The 20,123-nt window shown below is 42.8% G+C and overlaps 1 protein-coding gene across 3 annotated transcripts in view; it reads left to right on the top strand.

Moving 5' to 3' along the window:
* fra10ac1 (FRA10A associated CGG repeat 1) overlaps nucleotides 1-19,331 on the top strand; it is a 58,527-nt gene extending 39,196 nt beyond the window's left edge. The window contains exons 10-15 of one of the 3 annotated variants that reach the window (XR_011592779.1): nucleotides 3,942-3,984; nucleotides 7,003-7,112; nucleotides 7,956-8,009; nucleotides 16,368-16,452; nucleotides 18,314-18,588; nucleotides 18,702-19,331. Coding sequence is in view for 1 of the 3 variants with exons in the window: in XM_070876830.1 (XP_070732931.1) it covers nucleotides 3,942-3,984; nucleotides 7,003-7,112; nucleotides 7,956-8,009; nucleotides 16,368-16,452; nucleotides 18,702-18,744 (335 nt within the window). In the remaining 2 variants the exon portion in view is untranslated. Of the gene's footprint in view, nucleotides 1-3,941; nucleotides 3,985-7,002; nucleotides 7,113-7,380; nucleotides 7,561-7,955; nucleotides 8,010-16,367; nucleotides 16,453-18,313; nucleotides 18,589-18,701 lie in introns of those variants that run through there. The other 2 variants (XR_011592780.1, XM_070876830.1) reach the window with 2 other exon arrangements.
* Nucleotides 19,332-20,123: the final 792 nt, after the last annotated feature.

Genomic DNA, 20,123 nt, shown 5'->3' with positions numbered 1-20,123 from the left:
CCCGCTATTTCTTCCTTAATGATAGTTTCAAACATTTTCCCCACTACAGATGTTAAATTAACTGGCCTATAGTTACCTGCCTTTTGTCTGCCCCTTTTTTAAACAGAGGCGTTACATTAGCTGCTTTCCAATCCGCTGGTACCTCCCCAGAGTCCAGAGAATTTTGGTAGATTATAACGAATGCATCTGCTATAACTTCCGCCATCTCTTTTAATACCCTGGGATGCATTTCATCAGGACCAGGGGACTTGTCTACCTTGAGTCCCATTAGCCTGTCCAGCACTACTCCCCTAGTGATAGTGATTGTCTCAAGGTCCTCCCTTCCCACATTCCCGTGACCAGTAATTTTTGGCATGGTTATTGTGTCTTCCACTGTGAAGACCGAAGCAAAATAATTGTTTAAGGTGTCAGCCATTTCCACATTTCCCATTATTAAATCCCCCTTCTCATCTTCTAAGGGACCAACATTTACTTTAGTCACTCTTTTCCGTTTTATATATCGGTAAAAGCTTTTACTATCTGTTTTTATGTTTTGCGCAAGTTTACCTTCGAAATCTATTTTTTCTTTCTTTATTGCTTTTTTAGTCATTCTTTGCTGTTGTTTAAAATTTTCCCAATCCTCTAGCTTCCCACTAACCTTGGCCACCTTATACACATTGGTCTTTGATTTAATACTCTCCTTTATTTCCTTGGTTATCCACGGCTGGTTATCCCTTCTCTTGCCGCCCTTCTTTTTCACTGGAATATATTTTTGTTGAGCACTATGAAAGAGCTCCTTAAAAGTCCTCCACTGTTCCTCAATTGTACCACCGTTTAGTCTGTGTTTCCAGTCTACTTTAGCCAACTCTGCCCTCATCCCACTGTAGTCCCCTTTGTTTAAGCATAGTACGCTCGTTTCTGACACAACTTCCTCACCCTCAATCTGTATTACAAATTCAACCATACTGTGATCACTCATTCCGAGAGGGTCTTTTACTAAGAGATCGTTTATTTTTCCTGTCTCATTACACAGGACCAGATCTAAGATAGCTTGCTCCCTTGTAGGTTCTGTTACATACTGTTCTAAGAAACAATCCCGTATGCATTCTATAAATTCCTCCTCCAGGCTACCCCGTGCGATTTGAGTTGACCAATCGATATGTAGGTTAAAATCCCCCATGACTACTGCCGTTCCTTTTTCACATGCCTCCATTATTCCCTTGATTATTGCCCGCCCCACCGTGAAGTTATTATTTGGGAGCCTATAAACTATGCCCACCAGTGACTTTTTCCCCTTACTATCTCTAATCTCCAACCGCAATGATTCAACATTTTGTTCATTAGAGCCAATATCGTCTCTCACAACTGCGCTGATATCATCCTTTATTAACAGAGCTACCCCACCTCCTTTCCCTTCTTGTCTATCTTTCCGAATCGTCAGATACCCCTGTATGTTTAATTCCCAGTCTTGGCCACCCTGCAACCATGTTTCTGTAATGGCCGCCAAATCACACCCATTTGTAATGATTTGTGCCGTCAACTCATTTACCTCATTTCGAATGCTGCGTGCATTTAGGTATAGTGTTTTAATCCTAGTTTTTAAACTATGATTTTTAGTTTTGACCCCTCCTGCAACCCCTTTATATTCAGTGGCCCTTTTTGTTTTTTGCCTTGGGTTTCTCTGCCCTCCACTTTTACTCATCTCTTTTCTGCTTTTGCTTTTGTCTCCTTTTTGTTTCCCTCTGTTCCCTCTGGTTCCCATCCCCCTGCCATATTAGTTTAACTCCTCCCCAACTAGCAAACACTCCCCCTAGGACATTGGTTCTGGTCCTGCCCAGATGCAGACCATCCGGTTTGTACTAGTCCCACCTCCCCCAGAACCTGTTCCAATGCCCCAGGAATTTGAATCCCTCCCTGCTGCACCACTGCTCAAGCCACGTATTCATCTGCGCTATCCTGCGATTCCTACTCTGACTAGCACGTGGCACTGGTAGCAATCCCGAGATTACTACTTTTGAGGTCCTACTTTTTAATTTAGCTCCTAGCTCCTTAAATTCGTCTCGTAGGACCTCATCCCTTTTTTTACCTATGTCGTTGGTACCAATGTGCACCACGACAACTGCTTGTTCTCCCTCCCTTTTTAGAATGTCCTGCACCCGCTCCGAGACATCCTTGACCCTTGCACCAGGGAGGCAACATACCATCCTGGAGTCTCGGTTGCGGCTGCAGAAATGCCTATCTATTCCCCTCACAATTGAATCCCCTATCACTATCGCTCTCCCACTCTTTTTCCTGCCCTCCTGTGCAACAGAGCCAGCCACGGTGCCATGAACTTAGCTACTGCTGCCCTCCCCTGATGAGTCATCCCCTCAACAGTACTCAAAGCAGTGTATCTGTTTTGCAGGGGGATGACCGCAGGGGACCCCTGCACTACCTTCCTTGCACTGCTCTTCCTGCTAGTCTTCCATTCCCTAGCTGGCTGTGGACCCTTCACCTGCGGTAAGACCAACTCGCTATACGTGCTACTCACGTCATTCTCAGCATCGTGGATGCTCCAGAGTGAATCCACCCTCAGCTCCAATTCCACAACGCGGTCCGTCAGGAGCTGGAGGCGGATACACTTCCCGCACACGTAGTCGTCAGGGACACTTCCAGTGTCCCTGAGTTCCCACATGGTACAGGAGGAGCATATCACATGACCGAGCTCTCCTGCCATGACTTAACCCTGAGATACCCTTAAATTGGCAACAACAATTTTAAACGGTTACTTACTGATATAAAAAAGAAAAGAAAAGCTACTCCCCAATCACCAGCCAATCACTTACCCCCTTGGCTGTGACGTCACCTTTTGATTTCTTTCTACTTTTTTGCCTTTTCTCCCCGCTGCAGCTGCACAAGCTGGGCCTTTATAGGCCTCACCAACCACGCACTCCCGCCTCTTGGACTGCCGCCGCCTCTCGCTGTCACTGGGCCTTTATAGGCCTCACCAACCACACACTCCCGCCTCTCGTACTGCCGCCGCCTCTCGCTGCCGCTGGGCCTTTATAGGCCTCACCAACAACGCACTCCCGCCTCTCGGACTGCCGCCACCTCTCGCTGCCGCTGGGCCTTTATAGGCCTCACCAACAACGCACTCCCGCCTCTCGGACTGCCGCCGCCTCTCGCTGCCGCTGGGCCTTTATAGGCCTCACCAACAACGCACTCCCGCCTCTCGGACTGCCGCCGCCTCTCGCTGCCGCAGGGCCTTTATAGGCCTCATCAACCACGCACTCCCGCCTCTCGGACTGCCGCCGCCTCTTGCTGCCGCTGGGCCTTTATAGGCCTCACCAACCATGCACTCCCACCTCTCGGACTGCCGCCGCCTCTCTTGGGCCTTTACAGTCCTCACCAACCACGCACTCCCACCTCTCGGACTGCCACCCCCTCGCGCTGCCGCTGGGCCTTTATAGGCCTCACCAACCACGCACTGCCGCCTCTCGGACTGCCTCAGTTTAACATCTCATCTTAAAAATAGCACCTCCAACAATGCAGCAGTCCTTTCGGCTGCACTGAAGTGTCAGCCTATATTATGTACTCAAGTCTTGTTGTCGGGCTTGAATTCGTGACCTTACTCCGAGGCTGTCACATGTACTAGCAATGCAATGCAGCCAAAACAATCCAAGAATCGTCAACTTCATTCTAATAGACAATTCAGCAGTGTTCTTAACAACCAATATCAGCCCCCTGGACCACCGAAACACCTGTTTGTAAGGTTCAAATCCTATCATTCTGTACTTTTGTGCATTGAACAAGATACTCTGTACACTACATCAGCAATGTATAAACGTATGACTATTGTGATTCAGCAAAAATGCAATAAAAAATCTAATCAGGCCATTTATTTATAATTTTTCTAATTGATAATCAATTATGTCAATCTTTCTGAAGTTGTGTTTTAATTGAAATTTATATTTCCTTTATAGGAATGTGCCCAGAATGCTCCTACAAATTGAACTATCATCACAGGTAACTTAACCTTATTCTACATTATTGCTTAAAATAAATGCAAAGCCAGATGTATTGGATATATTTATATCGGGTTATATATTAATGATAATTTGTAAGGAAGCCAACTATCAGAATTTCTAACTTTTAAACAAATATAAGTGGGTTACATGATTAAGAAACTTCAATTGAAATGAATGGTGTTATTTCCACAGCCTTCCTTGAATCAGTGTTTTGTGTATGTAAACAAAAACAATAAAAATGCCATGTATTTATATAATAGATTAAAAATGTTAGATGGGTCATGTGATTCATTGAAACCTGTAAATATTTCCGATGGGAATTTAAGTTTTAAAATATCAACACACTTTGCTGTAACACTTGCCTATAACTATTATTGTCACACTACTAGGTGGCGCTTTAATGGGAATGCCGATGATAAATGCCAACAGTGACCTGTCACACCAATATTTGTTATGTATTTTTTCACCACAGATTACTCAAAATGCTTTCTGGAAAACTGTTCATTTGTCATTTTTTTTCTAATGTTTAAAATGTTTTTTTAAAACAATTACATATTTCACAATATAATTTTTTTCCATTGAATTACCTTTTAATACCTCAGTAAATATTTACTTAATGCCTATGTCTCCCAATAGCCTGGGCTTTGCTTAGACTTGTGACTGTTCGCTGAATGCAGATTGTGATCTTTGAATATGTACACTATATCTCATTTCCTACCAGTACTATATAGTCAGCTAAGCTGCCGGAACATTTTTCTTTGGCTTCTGGCAGCTTCAAATTATTTAAAGAAAAGCTGCCTGTAAGGCCTACTCTCCCCTGTCCTGCTCCTCTTTATCTCTCAACCTGTAATGCCCACTGTTGCCCACTGCTTCTGGCTGTGCATTCTTCCTATTGAGGGTGAAAGTGTGTCTTGAATTTCCGGTCGCTATGCCAACAAGCACCTCTGTTTCCATCCCACACTTTCACCTGCTGTCCTCCTAGCTGCGCAGTCTCCCCTCTTGAAGTTTCAACGCTGGACTCAATCTCAGAGCAGACTCCAACCCACATCTCTGTTCCTAGCCCATTCCAGCACTAGCAGGGACCCATTTCGCTTTGCCCAGCCAAATCTCAGTGTGCTCCCAGTTGTCATTCTCCTGTTAAGGCTGGAAATGCCCTCTTAAGGTTCTGCCTCCCAACCAAGTTCTGGGCCCTGACCCCAACCCAGACCTCTACCTGCAGCTCTATTCCAAGCCCAATCTTTCCGGTCCTGCTCTGAGTTGCTTGTTCTCCCCATTACAGACAAAAGATGCATTTTGAAGTGGTGGAAGTGAAACTAACTGGTTTCACATACGTTAAACAGATAAATAGCCATTAAAGACAATATCCCAAATAGAGGATTACTGTAATTGCGAGGTTGATTACAAAGTAAAACTGAAATCTAGTTTAAAGGAATGGAACAAATCTGGCCATAAGCTTAATAAATTACAATGATAAACCTAACCCAGCACACTTGAGTCCGCTGCCTAAAGCGTTCCCCTCCTGCCTTGCAATGAAATGCTCATCAAAAGTTAAAACACTGACGTGCCCCAAATCACAGACCTTCTGTTTCTTTGGACCTAGGCCATGTTGTGAAACTGATAGAGTCGATGTAGGCTGAATTCTTCAGAAATGAAGTTAGTAATCTACAGACAGAAAAAAACAAGCCCACCCATCTATTAGTACATTCTTCCAGTGCTAGCATGTTATAAAGCATCAATACCTTGCCAATTTGTGGTTTTAATCAGTATTTGTAACTCCATAAATCACCACTTTTGGAAGAGTAAAGTAATGTGTTCCAGAAAAACATGCTCAACTTAATTGATTTTCCTAATATCCTTAAAATACATTATAACAGTACTAATTGCAAGTGTAAGAATTGCTGCCAAATCTCAGGACTGTCCTAGAACTACCAGATCCTGAGACCCTTCTCAACAAATCTGACAGACCCCAGATACCTCCCCTACCTCATGCTTATGCTGAGACCACCCTCTAAAGACAGCTCGAAGTACTGCCTGAATTCAAGACCCCTCTCCCAAGTTAATCACACCCTTGGAACTTTCCAGTGCCGTCAAATCTCTGGCCCCTCTCCCAGTACCACCAGGCCTTCAGACTACCGTCATCAATTCAACCATCCCCATGACTCTCCCCAGTGATACCAGAACTTGAGCTTTCCCCATGCTGTCACAACCTAAGTAACCCTTCTTTATGGTACTATGCCATGATATCCTTACCACATTTGGCCCCTGCCCCAATACTTTCAAAACCAGGGACCCTCAAGTGTCAGCTAAACCCCACAATACAATCTCATATTCTGCTGAACTTCAGATCGCCCTTAAGAATGGTTTAAAATACTGCAAAAGTGTACAACCCCTCCCTCTTGTTACTAAATCCCAGCATCCTCATGGTGCTTCAAGATCGCAGAAGCCCCACCATTCTACTGCCAACTTCAGGACCACTTGGTGTTGCAAAGTCACTACCATTCTCTCAAAATGCTTCACTGCCAACGAATTAATTTTTGAAATGTGGTCACTGTAGGGAAACTTGTCGACCAATTTGCAAACAGCAAGGGTGCCACAAACATCAATGAGATAAGTGGCTAGATAATTTGTTTCAATACATTTTGTTGAGCGTTAAATGTTGGCCAGGACACAGGGGATAACTCCCCTGCTCTTCTTCGAATAGTGCCAGGGGATCTTCTCTACCCACCTGAGAGGGCAGAAGCGGCTGCAGTTTATCGACTCATCCAAAAGATAGCACCTCCGACAGTGCAGCACTCCCTCAGTACTGAACTGAAGTGCCAGTCTAGATTATGCACGCGAGTCTTGAAAAGTGGGGTTTGAACTCGTGACCTTTAGACTTGGGTGAGAGGGCTACCACCATGGCTCATCTCTGAAGTAATAAGGGCTCCATTTATATGTGTAAAATATAGACAGTGTGCTGTTTTAGAAATCTGTATTTATTTTTACATTATACTATTATTACTAAAAACTGATGAAGGAGGAAAGAAGTGAAAGCTGTAAAGAGGAAGCACAGAGAGGAACACCACCATGATGCCCCAGCCGAAAAGAGAAACAAGATCACAGAAAAGCACAGTTCTAAAAGCAAGGGTAGGTGACAAGAAAATACATTATCAGCAATTTTAATTGAAGGTAATTTTGCACAAAAGCACAGAATTGAAGGAATTTTATATCTGATCTAGAAGTTCCAATTTACTGAGTTGTGCTATTTGCACCTTGGACACGGCAGTGGCAGTCATGGCTCTGACCTGTGGATCCTTGCAATATTTGGTAATTTGCTGTCCACAAATGTATCAAACAGGTTACTGATTCATTGTCCAGCAGAGCCAGCACTTTCATCTCCTTTTTCATACAATAGCAACAACAGTTTGATGGGGCTGTGCAATTTCACCACAACGTTGGATTTCAAAGAGTCCAGGGACCATTAATATCCATGTGGCCGCCTGGGCCTCCATCCACAGTGCTATGGCCTATGTGAGCAGAATGGGGGTCCATTCCACCAATATGAAACTTATCAACCAGTAACACTATCACACAGGTCAGTGCCTTTCCCAGACAGCAGTCATGATACTTATATTTTCAGACTTTGCCCAGCTTATTTGAAGGAGAAGGCAGACTGCAAGGAAATGGCTACTCTCGTCTTCACTTGCTAATGATAACTTTGCAGCAGCCACTGACGGGAACAGAATACAGATATAGCGAGGTCCATGCGGTTATCAGGATTATTATACGATTACCGAAGCATCTCCTTCAGGGGAAGCTCGAGTATAAATAACAATTCAGAGTGGGGTTAAAGATCTGGTCTCTTGGTTGAGTTCTTGGAATTCCCCATTTATATAAGCTTCACCATCTATCAGTTTTAAATTATTTAACTGAGTCTCACATTTAACTGATTACCAATTGATACGAATGTTTTTTTTTCTATTTATGCAGGCAAATCTTCCACTAGTAAAATTGAAAACTGTGATGATGATGATTCTGACCAAGGTAGTTTTTCATTAACAATGCCTGCTTTGCAGCAATAGTTTCTGTGATTTTTTTTTTGTTGCTTTTAGTGTTATACGTCTTTGTTTTTTTACTTTACACAGTCAGTCCTTTTAGTTGCCATTTCTTGGTTCCTATCTCCTTATGTAGAACTACATTTGTTTCAATAGAACCCTATAAAGGTTTAATCTGTTAAAGTAACTTGTAAATAGGATGTCAGTTTTGGCTCAGTGGTAGCGCACTTTCCTCTGAGTCAGAAGGTAAAGGGGGGAAAATTGAGATCGGAGGCTTCCTTCGGACGATGCCTCTGACCCGAAAAACATTTACGAAAATACCTGGTGGTCACGGAGGAACCTACAATTGAGGTCTTGGAATCATTCACTGTGCAGCATACAGGAGATGATTTCCCTTTATGTACGGAAATGCTGGAGTCACGTGGGTCCGGACCACCAATAACTAGGTAGTATTCTCATTGATAAAAATGGGAAGTCCGTTTGTGCGAGTTCCCATTACAGGTGTACCTCTCCGGTCCGTGACTCTCTAATCCGGAAACATTCATGATTCGGCATCAGTCCCGGCGTGGGTGACGTCCCAGTTTTCCGCGCTTCCTGCCTCTATGTTCAGTGAGGCAAGGAAAGGGATGGGCAGGCGGCTGACTGAGGCGCCAAAGTTGGGCCTGAGGGAGAGAAGGGTTTAAAAAAAAAGAGCGCTAAACCAGCACACAGAGAGATCGAGGCCCGAGTTGCGCAGCCTGAGCCGGATACGTGGCGGAGGCGTTCAGGAGCCTGGGCATTGTCATCAGGTACCGGTAAGCCTAGGCTAGGCATGACCTCCCGTGGTTCAGAAAACTCTCTTTCGGCACCGGTCAGATCCCGAGGGTGCCGGAGCAGAGAGGTTCAACCTGTACTATCAATGAAAAAACCCTTCTAAAACAAGAAACACAGCATAATAAATACATTTTAAAAAATGAATTTAAATGTTTTAGAAAAAAAATATTTTTTGGAATTTTTTTTAATGTGTTTTATTAGGGTTAAAAATAAACTTCCTTTTTTTAAAAACAGGGTTTTTAACGTAAAAATGAGTATTTAAATTTAATTTTTATATGTTTTAAAACTCTTACGCTGGTAAAAGTAAGCTATACGCCTGCTTTTACCAGGTGTAAAAGTTTGAAGGGCATGAGTTGGGCAAATAGCCATTTAGGACCGAGCTGAGGAGAAACTTCTTCACCCAGAGAGTGGTGAACCTGTGAAATTCTCTACCACAGAAAGTTGTTGAGGCCAATTCACTAAATATATTCAAAAAGGAGTTAGATATAGTCCTTACTACTAGCGGGATCAAGGGGTATGGCGAGAAAAATACTGAAGTTGCATGTTCAGCCATGAACTCATGAATGGCGGTGCAGGCTCGAAGGGCCGAATGGCCTGCTCCTGCACCTATTTTCTATGTTTCTATGTTTCAACTTATTAGGCCGAAAATTCCGGCCTCGCTAGGTCCGTACAAAGTGCGCACGGACCCGGTGAGGCCTCACAAAAGCCGGTTTTCGGGGCAAGAAACACATGCGCCAAAAAACACCGTTTCCGATCTGTCAAGATTTCCGATCCTTAGACTGTGACCCCTGGTTCTAGACTTCCCCAACATTGGGAACATTCTTCCTGCATTTAACCTGTCTTAAACCCGTCAGAATTTTAAACGTTTCTATGAGATCCCCTCTCATTCTTCCGAACTCCAGTGAATACAAGCCCAGTTGATCCAGTCTTTCTTGATATGTCAGTCCCGCCATCCCGGGAATCAGTCTGGTGAACCTTCGTTGCACTCCCTCAATAGCAAGAATGTCCTTCCTCAAGTTAGGAGACCAAATCTGTACACAATACTCCAGGTGTGGCCTCACCAAGGCCCTGTACAACTGTAGTAACACCTCCCTGCCCCTGTACTCAAATCCCCTCGCTATGAAGGCCAAACCATGAACTCATTGAAGGGCCGAATGGCCTACTCCTGCACCTATTTTCTATGTTTCTATAGCAGGAATGGGGTACTGAAGTTGAATGTTCATCCATGAACTCATTGAATGGCGGTGCAGGCTAGAAGGGCCGAATGGCCTACTCCTGCACCTATTTTCTAACATGCCATTTGCTTTCTTAACCGCCTGCTGTACCTGCATGCCAACCTTCAATGACTGATGTACCATGACACCCAGGTCTCGTTGCACCTCCCCTTTTCCTAATCTGTCACCATTCAGATAATAGTCTGTCTCTCTGTTTTTACCACCAAAGTGGATAACCTCACATTTATTCACATTATACTACATCTGCCATTTATTTGCCCACTCACCTAACCTATCCAAGTCACTCTGCAGCCTCATAGCATCCTCCTCGCAGCTCACACTGCCACCCAACTTAGTGTCATCCGCAAATTTGGAGATACTACATTTAATCCCCTCGTCTAAATCATTAATGTACAATGTAAACAGCTGGGGCCCCAGCACAGAACCTTGTGGTACCCCACTAGTCACTGCCTGCCATTCTGAAAAGTCCCCACTCTTTGCTACCTGTCTGACAACCAGTTCTCAATCCATGTCAGCACACTACCCCCAATCCAATGTGCTTTAACTTTGCACATTAATCTCTTGTGTGGGATCTTGTCGAAAGCCTTCTGAAAGTCTAAATACACCACATCAACTGGTTCTCCCTTGTCCACTCTACTGGAAAAATCCACAAAAAATTCCAGAAGATTTGGCAAGCATGATTTCCCTTTCACAAATCCATGCTGACTTGGACCTATCGTGTCACCTCTTTCCAAATGCGCTGCTATGATATCCTTAATAATTGATTCCATCATTTTATTCACTCCCGATGTCAGGCTGACCGGTCTATAATTCCCTGTTTTCTCTCCCTCTTTTTTTAAAAAGTGGGGTTACATTGGCTACCCTCCACTCCATAGGAACTGATCCAGAGTCAATGGAATGTTGGAAAATGACTGTCAATGCATCCGCTATTTCCAAGGCCACCTCCTTAAGTACTCTGGGATGCAGTCCATCAGGCCCTGGGGATTTATCGGCCTTCAATCCCATCAATTTCCCCAACACAATTTCCCGACTAATAAGGATTTCCCTCAGTTCCACCTTCTTACTAGACCCTCTGACCCCTTTTATATCTGCAAGGTTGTTTGTGTCCTCCTTAGTGAATACCGAACCAAAGTACTTGTTCAATTGGTCTGCCATTTCTTTGTTCCCCATTATGACTTCTCCTGATTCTGACTGCAGAGGACCTACGTTTGTCTTTACTAACCTTTTTCTCTTTACATATCTATAGAAACTTTTACAGTCCGTCTTAATGTTCCCTGCAAGCTTCCTCTCGTACTCTATTTTCCCTGCCCTAATCAAACCCTTTGTCCTCCTCTTCTGAGTTCTAAATTTCTCCCAGTCCCTGGGTTCACTGCTATTTCTGACCAATTTGTATGCCACTTCTTTGGCTTTAATACTATCCCTGATTTCCCTTGATAGCCACGGTTGAGCCACCTTCCCTTTTTTATTTTTACGCCAGACAGGGATGTACAATTGTTGTAGTTCATCCATGCGGTCTCTAAATGTCTGTCATTGCCCATCCACAGTTAACCCCTTAAGTATCATTCGCCAATCTATCCTAGCCAATTCACGACTCATACCTTCAAAGTTACCCTTCTTTAAGTTCTGGACCATGGTCTCTGAATTAACTGTTTAATTCTCCATCCTAATGTAGAATTCCACCATATTATGGTCACTCTTTCCCAAAGGGCCTCACACAACGAGATTGCTGATTAATCCTCTCTCATTACACAACACCCAGTCTAAGATGGCCTCCCCCCTAGTTGGTTCCTCGACATATTGGTCTAGAAAACCATCCCTTATGCACTCCAGGAAATCCTCCTCCACTGTATTGCTTCCAGTTTGGTTAGCCCAATCTATACGCATATTAAAGTCACCCATAATAACTGCTGCACCTTTATTGCATGCACCCCTAATTTCCTGTTTGATGCCCTCCCCAACATCACTACTACTGTTTGGAGGTCTGTACACAACTCCCACTAACGTTTTTTGCCCTTTGATGTTCTGCAGCTCTACCCATATAGATTCCACATCATCCAAGCGAATGTCCTTCCTAACTATTGCATTAATCTCCTCTTTAATCAACAATGCTACCCCACCTCCTTTTCCTTTTATTCTATCCTTCCTGAATGTTGAATACCCATGGATGTTGAGTTCCCAGCCCTGATCATCCTGGAGCCACATCTCTGTAATCCCAATCACATCATATCTGTTAACATCTATTTGCATAGTTAATTCATCCACCTTATTACGGATACTCCTTGCATTAAGACACAAAGCCTTCAGGCTTGTTTTTTTAACACCCTTTGTCCTTTTAGAATTATGATGTAGTGTGGCCCTTTTTATTTCTTGCCTTTGTTTACTCGGCCTTCCACTATTGCTTTTTACCTTTCTACCATCTGTTTCTGACTCCATATTACTTTGCCCTATCTCGCTGCATAGGTTCCCATCCCCCTGCCATATTAGTTTAAACACTCCCGAACTGCATTAGCAAATGTTACCCCCAGGACATCAGTTCCAGTCCTGCCCAAGTGCAGACCGTCCCTTTTGTACAGGACCCACTTCCCCCAGAACTGGTTCCAGTGTCCCAGGAATTTGAATCCCTCCCTCTTGCACCACTGCTCAAGCCATGTATTTATTCTAACTATCCTGCTCCCTCTACTCTGATTAGCACGTGGCACTGGTAGCAATCCAGAGATTACTACCTTTGAGGTCCTACTTTTTAATTTAACTCCTAACTCCCTAAATTCAGCTTGTAGGACCTCTTCCTGCCTATATCATTGGTACCTACATGTACCACGACAACTGGCTGTTCACTCTCCCTCTCAAGAATGCTCTGCAGCCGCTCCGAGACATCCTTGACCCTTGCACCAGGGAGGCAACATACCATCCTGGAGACTTGGTTGCGGCCGCAGAAACTCCTATTTATTCCCCTTACAATATAGTCCCCTATCACTATAGCTCTCCCACTCTTTTTCCCACCCTTCTGTGCAGCAGAGCCACCCACGGTGGCTGCTGGTGCCTTCCCCTGGTAAATCATCTCCCCCAACAGTATCCAAAACGGTATATCTGTTTTGGAGGGAGATGACTGCAGGGGACTCCTGCACTACCTTCCTGCTCTTGCCTTGTCTCTTGGTCACCCATTCACTATCTGTCCTAACCCTTACCTGCGGTGTGACCAACTCACTAAATGTGCTATCCACAACATTCTCAGCATCGCGCATGCTCCAGAGTGAGTCCATCCGCAGCTCCAGTGCCGTCATGCGGTCTGTCAGGAGCTGCAGCTGGACACACTTCCCGCACATATAGTAGTCAGGGACGCTTCGGAGCATGACACGGGTCCGAGCTCTCCTGCCATGACTTAACCCTTAAATTAACTTACTTACTAAAATTTACTTAAACACTAAACAGCTACTTAGTAGTTCACTGCCAATTAAACCAATCTAAAAGTCAGTCTAAAAGAGAGTTATACTTACCAGTCGAACAGCCATCCACTTACCAGCTTGGCTGTGACATTACCTCTCGATTTCGCACCCCTCTATCTTTGTCTGCAACTGGTTGGGCTGGTCTCTGGGCTTCCGTCTCCTACTCTCGCACTCCTTATCAGCTGCTCTATTGTCAGCAATGGTAGGAAAAACAAGACAAAACAGCACTTGCCACCCCCGCTTGCCCGAACTCACCCACTTACCAAACTCACAAATGCCACTCTATGCTGTTGCACTCCGTGCTCTGCACGAGCTGCCTCTTTTTGGCCACAACGCAGAACTTGAGCACATAATTTAGCATAATTTCTCCTGGTGTTCTGGCTAGCATTTATTCCTGAAACAACATCTCCAAAAACATAGTAACTGGGCCTTCATATCACTGCTGTTTGTGGGACCTTGGTATGCAGAAACTGGCTGCCATGTTTGCTTATATAACAATTCAAAAGTAATTCATTGGCTTTAAAGCCCTTTGGGAAAACCTGAGAACGTGGTGGGAGCTATATAAATGCAAGCTCATTCTTTCTATCACTTTCTACCCATTGGCATCTTATTTTAACAAAATACTCGCAGATGTGTGACAAAACTGAAGTATTTTTGCTTGTGTTGTTTGGGTTTGGTGATTTGTCCTTTAAATCCAGTCTCAATTCATAAGCGGCTTTGAAAATCTACAGTTAAAATTCTTGTACCATGTTTAAATCAGTGTTTTTCTCCTACAGCCTTTCTCTTTTTTTCCTCCGCATATTTTTCTCCTATCTTCTAGCATTATATGCATGGACCTTTCCCCTGTTTTTTTTCCATCAGCTACATATACATATTTTTATTCTCATTTATTTTCAGTAACTCACCCAGATGATATTTTATACCATCTAACAGGTTCCTGCTCTGTTCAACTTAAGTTCTCTGTGATTGGAGTATCTGTTCTCTTTCCTCCTGCCGTTCCACCTCTCCTTTTCTTTCCTTTCCTCTTCCCCGCCCCCCCCCCTTTCCTCTTCCCCTTCTCCTCTCTACCGCCCCCCCCCCTCGTCGGCCTCTTTCCCTCCACCCCCCCCCCCTTGTCCACGCCCCTCCCCGCCGCCTCTTCCCTTGATCCGAACTTCCCCCCTCACCTCTTTTTTTCCCCCCTTCCCTCCTTCACTTTCAATTTTTGCACTTTTCCACATTACAGAGGGGCTTGAAAATCTTTGCTTTCAATTCTGGCAAAGGGTCTTGTACCTGAAATGTTTTTCTTCATCTTGCTTCTTGCTACTTGCTTCTTGTGTATTGGCAACATTTTATCTTTTTCTTTCAAATGTCCCGCCTTTACAGTTTTTATTTTTAAAGCCTGCTGGAGTTTTAAATTGTTTTTGTTTTGTAACACGTTCAATGTTTATTCCCAATCTTTGCTTCCTGTCTGCCAACCAGTTCTCTATCCACGTCAATACATTAGCCCCCAATCCCATGTGCCTTAATTTTGCACACTAATCTCTTGTGTGGGACCTTGTCAACAGCCTTTTGAAAGTCCAAATACACCCATCCACTGGTTCTCCCTTGTCCACTCTTACTAGTTACATCCTCAAAAAATTCTAGATTTGTCAAGCATGATTTCCCTTTCAGAAATCCATGCTGACTTGGACCGATCCTGTCACTGCTTTCCAAATGCGCTGCTATTACATCTTTAATAATTGATTCTAGCATTTTCCCCATTACCGATGTCAGGCTAATTGGTCTATATTTACCTGTTTTCTCTTTCCCTCTTTTTTTTAAAGTGGGCTTACATTAGCTACCCTCCAATCCATAGGAACTGATCCAGAATCCATGGAATGTTGGAAAATGACCACCAATGCATCTACTATTTCTAGGGCCACTAGGAAACACAAAGGTGTTGGAATGAAGATAAAGCACATCTATTTCAAATTTTTCTGGAGTTGGGGGTTCTTCCAGAGAGGGTGTTGAAGTTCCTTTAACTTTGCAGAGATTCTCTATTTGGCTTTTTGAAGTCAGGATAAGGGGACTGGCTGCTATTCAGTTTTCCTGAGATAAGGTACTGGAAGAGGCTGTTGCAGGACCACCAGGTGGCTACTGTGTAGAAGTTCAGGACATTTTACAAAAGTTGGTTAACAATATTGAAGCCAGCAGTTCGAACTAGTGATACTAGGACTGATTTAAAATAGAAATTTGCTGTTTACAACGCTACCTATGGACAGGACCAGTGCTGCAGGCAGAGGTTGCCACTTTTACAATGTTTTCAGTCCATTTTGAAATGGAATGTTGTGATTCACTACAATTTTTAGCAAAGTTTGGAACAGTAAACATTCTGAGAAATATGCTATTGTTTAAAGAACTTTAACAATTCTTTATAGCTGGACTAAATATAATTTCTAACAGGTTTCATTGCAAAGTCACTCTGTTCCTTGGTTTGAGTAATTCACTTGATTGCATATCTGTTCAATCCAGTTGTGCTTTTCTTTAAGTAACTTAGTCTAGTCAGCAACTTGTGTGAGCTTTTCTTTCTGTGCTTCCACGATGAATAGGATCTTCGGCCGTGTTTACCAATTGTATCCAGAAGTGAGTCAGACCACAACTACAGTTCAGCACCTTGCCTCTGCTGAGCAAATGGATGTAGTCAGGTGTTTTTACTTCAACTACTGGGTTACTTCAAAACAGTGAACTTTAAAAAAGAAATCCCGAATTAATCGGCCATATTAGTGAAATCCTATCACTATTTGCTCATTTTGTATTTTTGTCATGATGTACTGTTGAAATGTAACTACTCAGTATGCCATGGCACTTATTTTTGAAATATAATTGTTAAATCAGAGTCAGACGATAAACCGGATGCAGATGATCCCTCAGAGGCTGAATACTGGAAAGGACCAGCTCAGGTTATTGAAGAAAAGACCAGGTATGTTTTCCTATTTAAATTATATATTTAAAAAGCCATGAATTAGCATGAGCATAGTATTCTAGATTCTGCTATGATGTATCTGCCCAGTGGTAATGATAATTAAAAAGGATGTAAGCTGCACAACAATTCAGAATCATCACACAAGCATGAATTTACCAAAACTGGCTCCACTGTCTCTCATGGCATTCTATTCCCCTTTTTCACCACCCAATATATTAAACCTGAATTGTCTGTTCATCTTCCCTCTTCAGAGTTTTTAGTTATGCCAAATAATTTATTAGGGTTCAGCTTTTATCTACCACTGAATCTTAAAAATGTTAAGATCTTTTTCTCCAGTGTAAGCATTTTCAGTTTCCTTTGTCTACATAACCAATTCCTGGTATCAGTTTAGCTGCTTTGTTCTGTATCTTCTCCCAAACCAGGAAGTCCCCACTGTAATATGGTGACCAGAATTGTACACAGTCCTTTTATATGCAGCTGAAATGGTGCTTGTATATTAGCACACTATTAACTCACTGGGACTTTTGTTCGAGCTCCCTAGCTATACACCCTGAGTGTTTAATTCACTGCACTTGGTTTTAATGAGTCTGTGCTTCCAACAGAAATAGGTAACTCTAGTGGCATAGCTACCATCGGCACAGGCACAGCCGGCTGAATATCCTCCTTCTGCAGCAAAGCTGCCATTAATATTTGACATTTAGACTGTTTGTTGTTAATTGTTAACTGTTTTCCTGTGAGGATTGGTAGTTTTAAAAAAAATAATTGCCATCTGTTTTATTGCTGCCATGCTTTTATTTAAAAACATGTCCAGAGAGTAACTTGTGCCAAAAACATCAAGATCGTTATTTTAGCTGAAAAAGGCTTATGTCATGATGGAGAGAACACCCGATATACTGTTAACATCAGCGAGAGAGAATAAGGGACATGCATAATGCATAAAGGGAACAATCATGCAATTCTGCCTTAGAAGTCTCTTCAAAAGACAGGCTTAATTATAATTTCTCCTAGTTTGGTAGGTGATCTAGCCATGTATGCGAATTGTAATGAATGGTGAAAACATTGTCAACATTTTTCTACACCCCCTCCATCCCAACCACAGGAATCAACCCATTGTTTCCGACTGAACAAATTAATAAAATAAACTAGGTGAAAACAATTGCATTTGGTGGGAACCGTGTGACTGTAAATGTATTTTCAGTCATGTGGTTACTGTGGCGAATTTCCCACTCGCAGTCAAAGTCTCTGCTGTCAGCCTCTCTCCATGCATATAGCCTCAGTGAGGAACCTTATGTACTGCCACTCCTTGCCCAAATACAGCCCTCTTCGCAGTCCCAGCCAGCCTATGGAGCCAACCTCCCTGCTAATGCAATAGCAGTCTTATTGTGAAGCCACATATTCTGCAAGTGGATGCAAGGTAGTAAACGCTATATTTGAGTCCGCAGCAGTCCCAAACGCTGTCCTCTCCCCCCTAGCCTTGACCGTGTGGATGAATGGGTATATTTCTCCCCACCATATCCATCCCACATCCAGTGGCAGACCTAGGCCCTGGGCTCCTCTTTGCTTCCCAGCCCAACAGTTTCTTGCTCATCTGTGTGTTCACAACGTATTTTTTGAGCAATCAATACTGATCAGGCCAGATCCAGATCCAGAATGACATTTAGAGGAAGACCATCCAATCTGAGGTGATGCGTCACATCTGCTCTCTCCCTGCCCCAACTACCCCTCCATCCCAGTCACAGACCCTGACCCTCTTCCTCCCCTTCCTCTTACCTACTGACAGATTAAATGATTTCTGCACCTATTAGAGTCAAAACGTAAATCTGGTTCTGGATCTCACAAAGTGCAAGGAATTTTTCAGTGTTTTTCAAAAGGGAGCAAGGACTGGCTGGGACTGCAAAGATATACAGAGAAAAAGTGGAAGATGGGAAAGGAGAGATGTGAAGACAGAGTATATAACAGAGATAGTTGGAGAATGAGAAGTGACCAAAGGAAAGATAAACCTCAAAAAGCATGAAAAAGAGTTGGAGAGAGATACAGCGATGATGACTAGAGTGTGAGAGCAGCATGGAAAAAGGTAGTCAAAAAGAGTAGAAGACGAGAAGAAAGCAGTTGAGACAGAAATAGGAAGTGGAGGTGAGTAGAGACAGTTGCAGGAAGAGAGGGACTTTTTCCTTGTTTGTGTGCGATGCCACAGGACGTCATGTTATAAAGTGAAAACTATACTAAACCCTGTTCTTCATCTGCAGGGAGGATGAATTTGACAAATATTTTGAAGACATGTTTCTGTGATCTGTGCTTTGAAGAGGAATTTACCTTTTAGGACTCGAACTTAATTTTACAGGCAACAAATTTTATTTTTCACATTTAAATCTAAACATTGAAAAGCCCAGAAGATAATTAAGTTTGAAAACTGAAAATCCAAGCCACTGAGTTGTGAACATAACTAGAAATATTTTGCTTACGTTCAGTAATATGTTGGGATCATCTTGGGGAATCACTGACATCTCCAACTTAATAATCCACTTTGAATTGTTAAGTTTCAATGGTAAGAATACTCCAAATGAACAGAAAATATATTTTATAACTTGAGGTAGATTTGTTCCTTAAACATGGCACAAAGCTTTACTTATTAACTTCATTTGTTTACTGTTTTTAGTTGTTCCTGTGTGTGTGAGCATGAGTATTTATCAATGAAATCATATAAAAGAACCAGTGACTTGTCAGCTTATTGTATGAAGGTAGCATTAAATTAGGTTTTCTGTTTTTATTAAATGAAGAACCAACCAATTGTACAGATACAACAATTGTGCTTCTTTCGTAACTTTTTGATTTGAACAGTATGTCATTTATTATGCTGTTGTATTTTCCTCAAATAAACCACACATTTGAGTTTTTTAATTAAGTGAGTTTTTCATCGGGTATAGCTAATTTGGTGTCCACAATCTCATGAGATGAAACTGTCTTGTTCTGTCTTGGTCAAATCAAATCGCACGGGGTAGCCTGGAGGAGGAATTCATAGAATGCATTGTTTCTTAGAACAGTATGTTACAGAACCTACAAGGGAGCAAGCTATCTTAGACCTGGTCCTGTGTAATGAGACAGGAATAATAAACTATCTCCTAGTAAAAGATCCTCTCGGAATGAGTGATCACAGTATGGTGGAATTTGTAACATAGATTGAGGATGAGGAAGTAGTGTCTCAAACGAGCGTACTACAGTGGGATGAGGGCAGCGTTGGCTAAAGTAGACTGGAAACACAGACTAAACGGTGGCACAATTGAGGAACAGTGGAGGACTTTTAAGGAGCACTTTCATAGTGCTCAACAAAAATATATTCCAGTGAAAAAGAAGGGCGGTAAGAGAAGGGATAACCAGCTGTGGTTAACCAAGGAAATAAAGGAGAGTATCAAATTAAAAACCAATGCGTATAAGGTGGCCAAGGTTAGTGGGAAAATAGAAGATTGGGAAAATTTTAAACGACAGCAAAGAATGACTAAGAAAGCAATAAAGAAAGGAAAGATAGATTACGAAGGTAAACTTGCGCAAAACATAAAAACGGATAGTAAAAGCTTTTACAGATATATAAAATGGAAAAGAGAGACTAAAGTAAATGTTGGTCTCTTAGAAGATGAGCAGGGGGATTTGTGGAATGGGAAATGTGGAAATGG

This window comes from Pristiophorus japonicus, chromosome 3, assembly GCF_044704955.1.
Source record: "Pristiophorus japonicus isolate sPriJap1 chromosome 3, sPriJap1.hap1, whole genome shotgun sequence".
NCBI lineage: Eukaryota > Metazoa > Chordata > Chondrichthyes > Pristiophoridae > Pristiophorus > Pristiophorus japonicus.
This window is presented reverse-complemented; position numbering and strand designations above follow the sequence as displayed.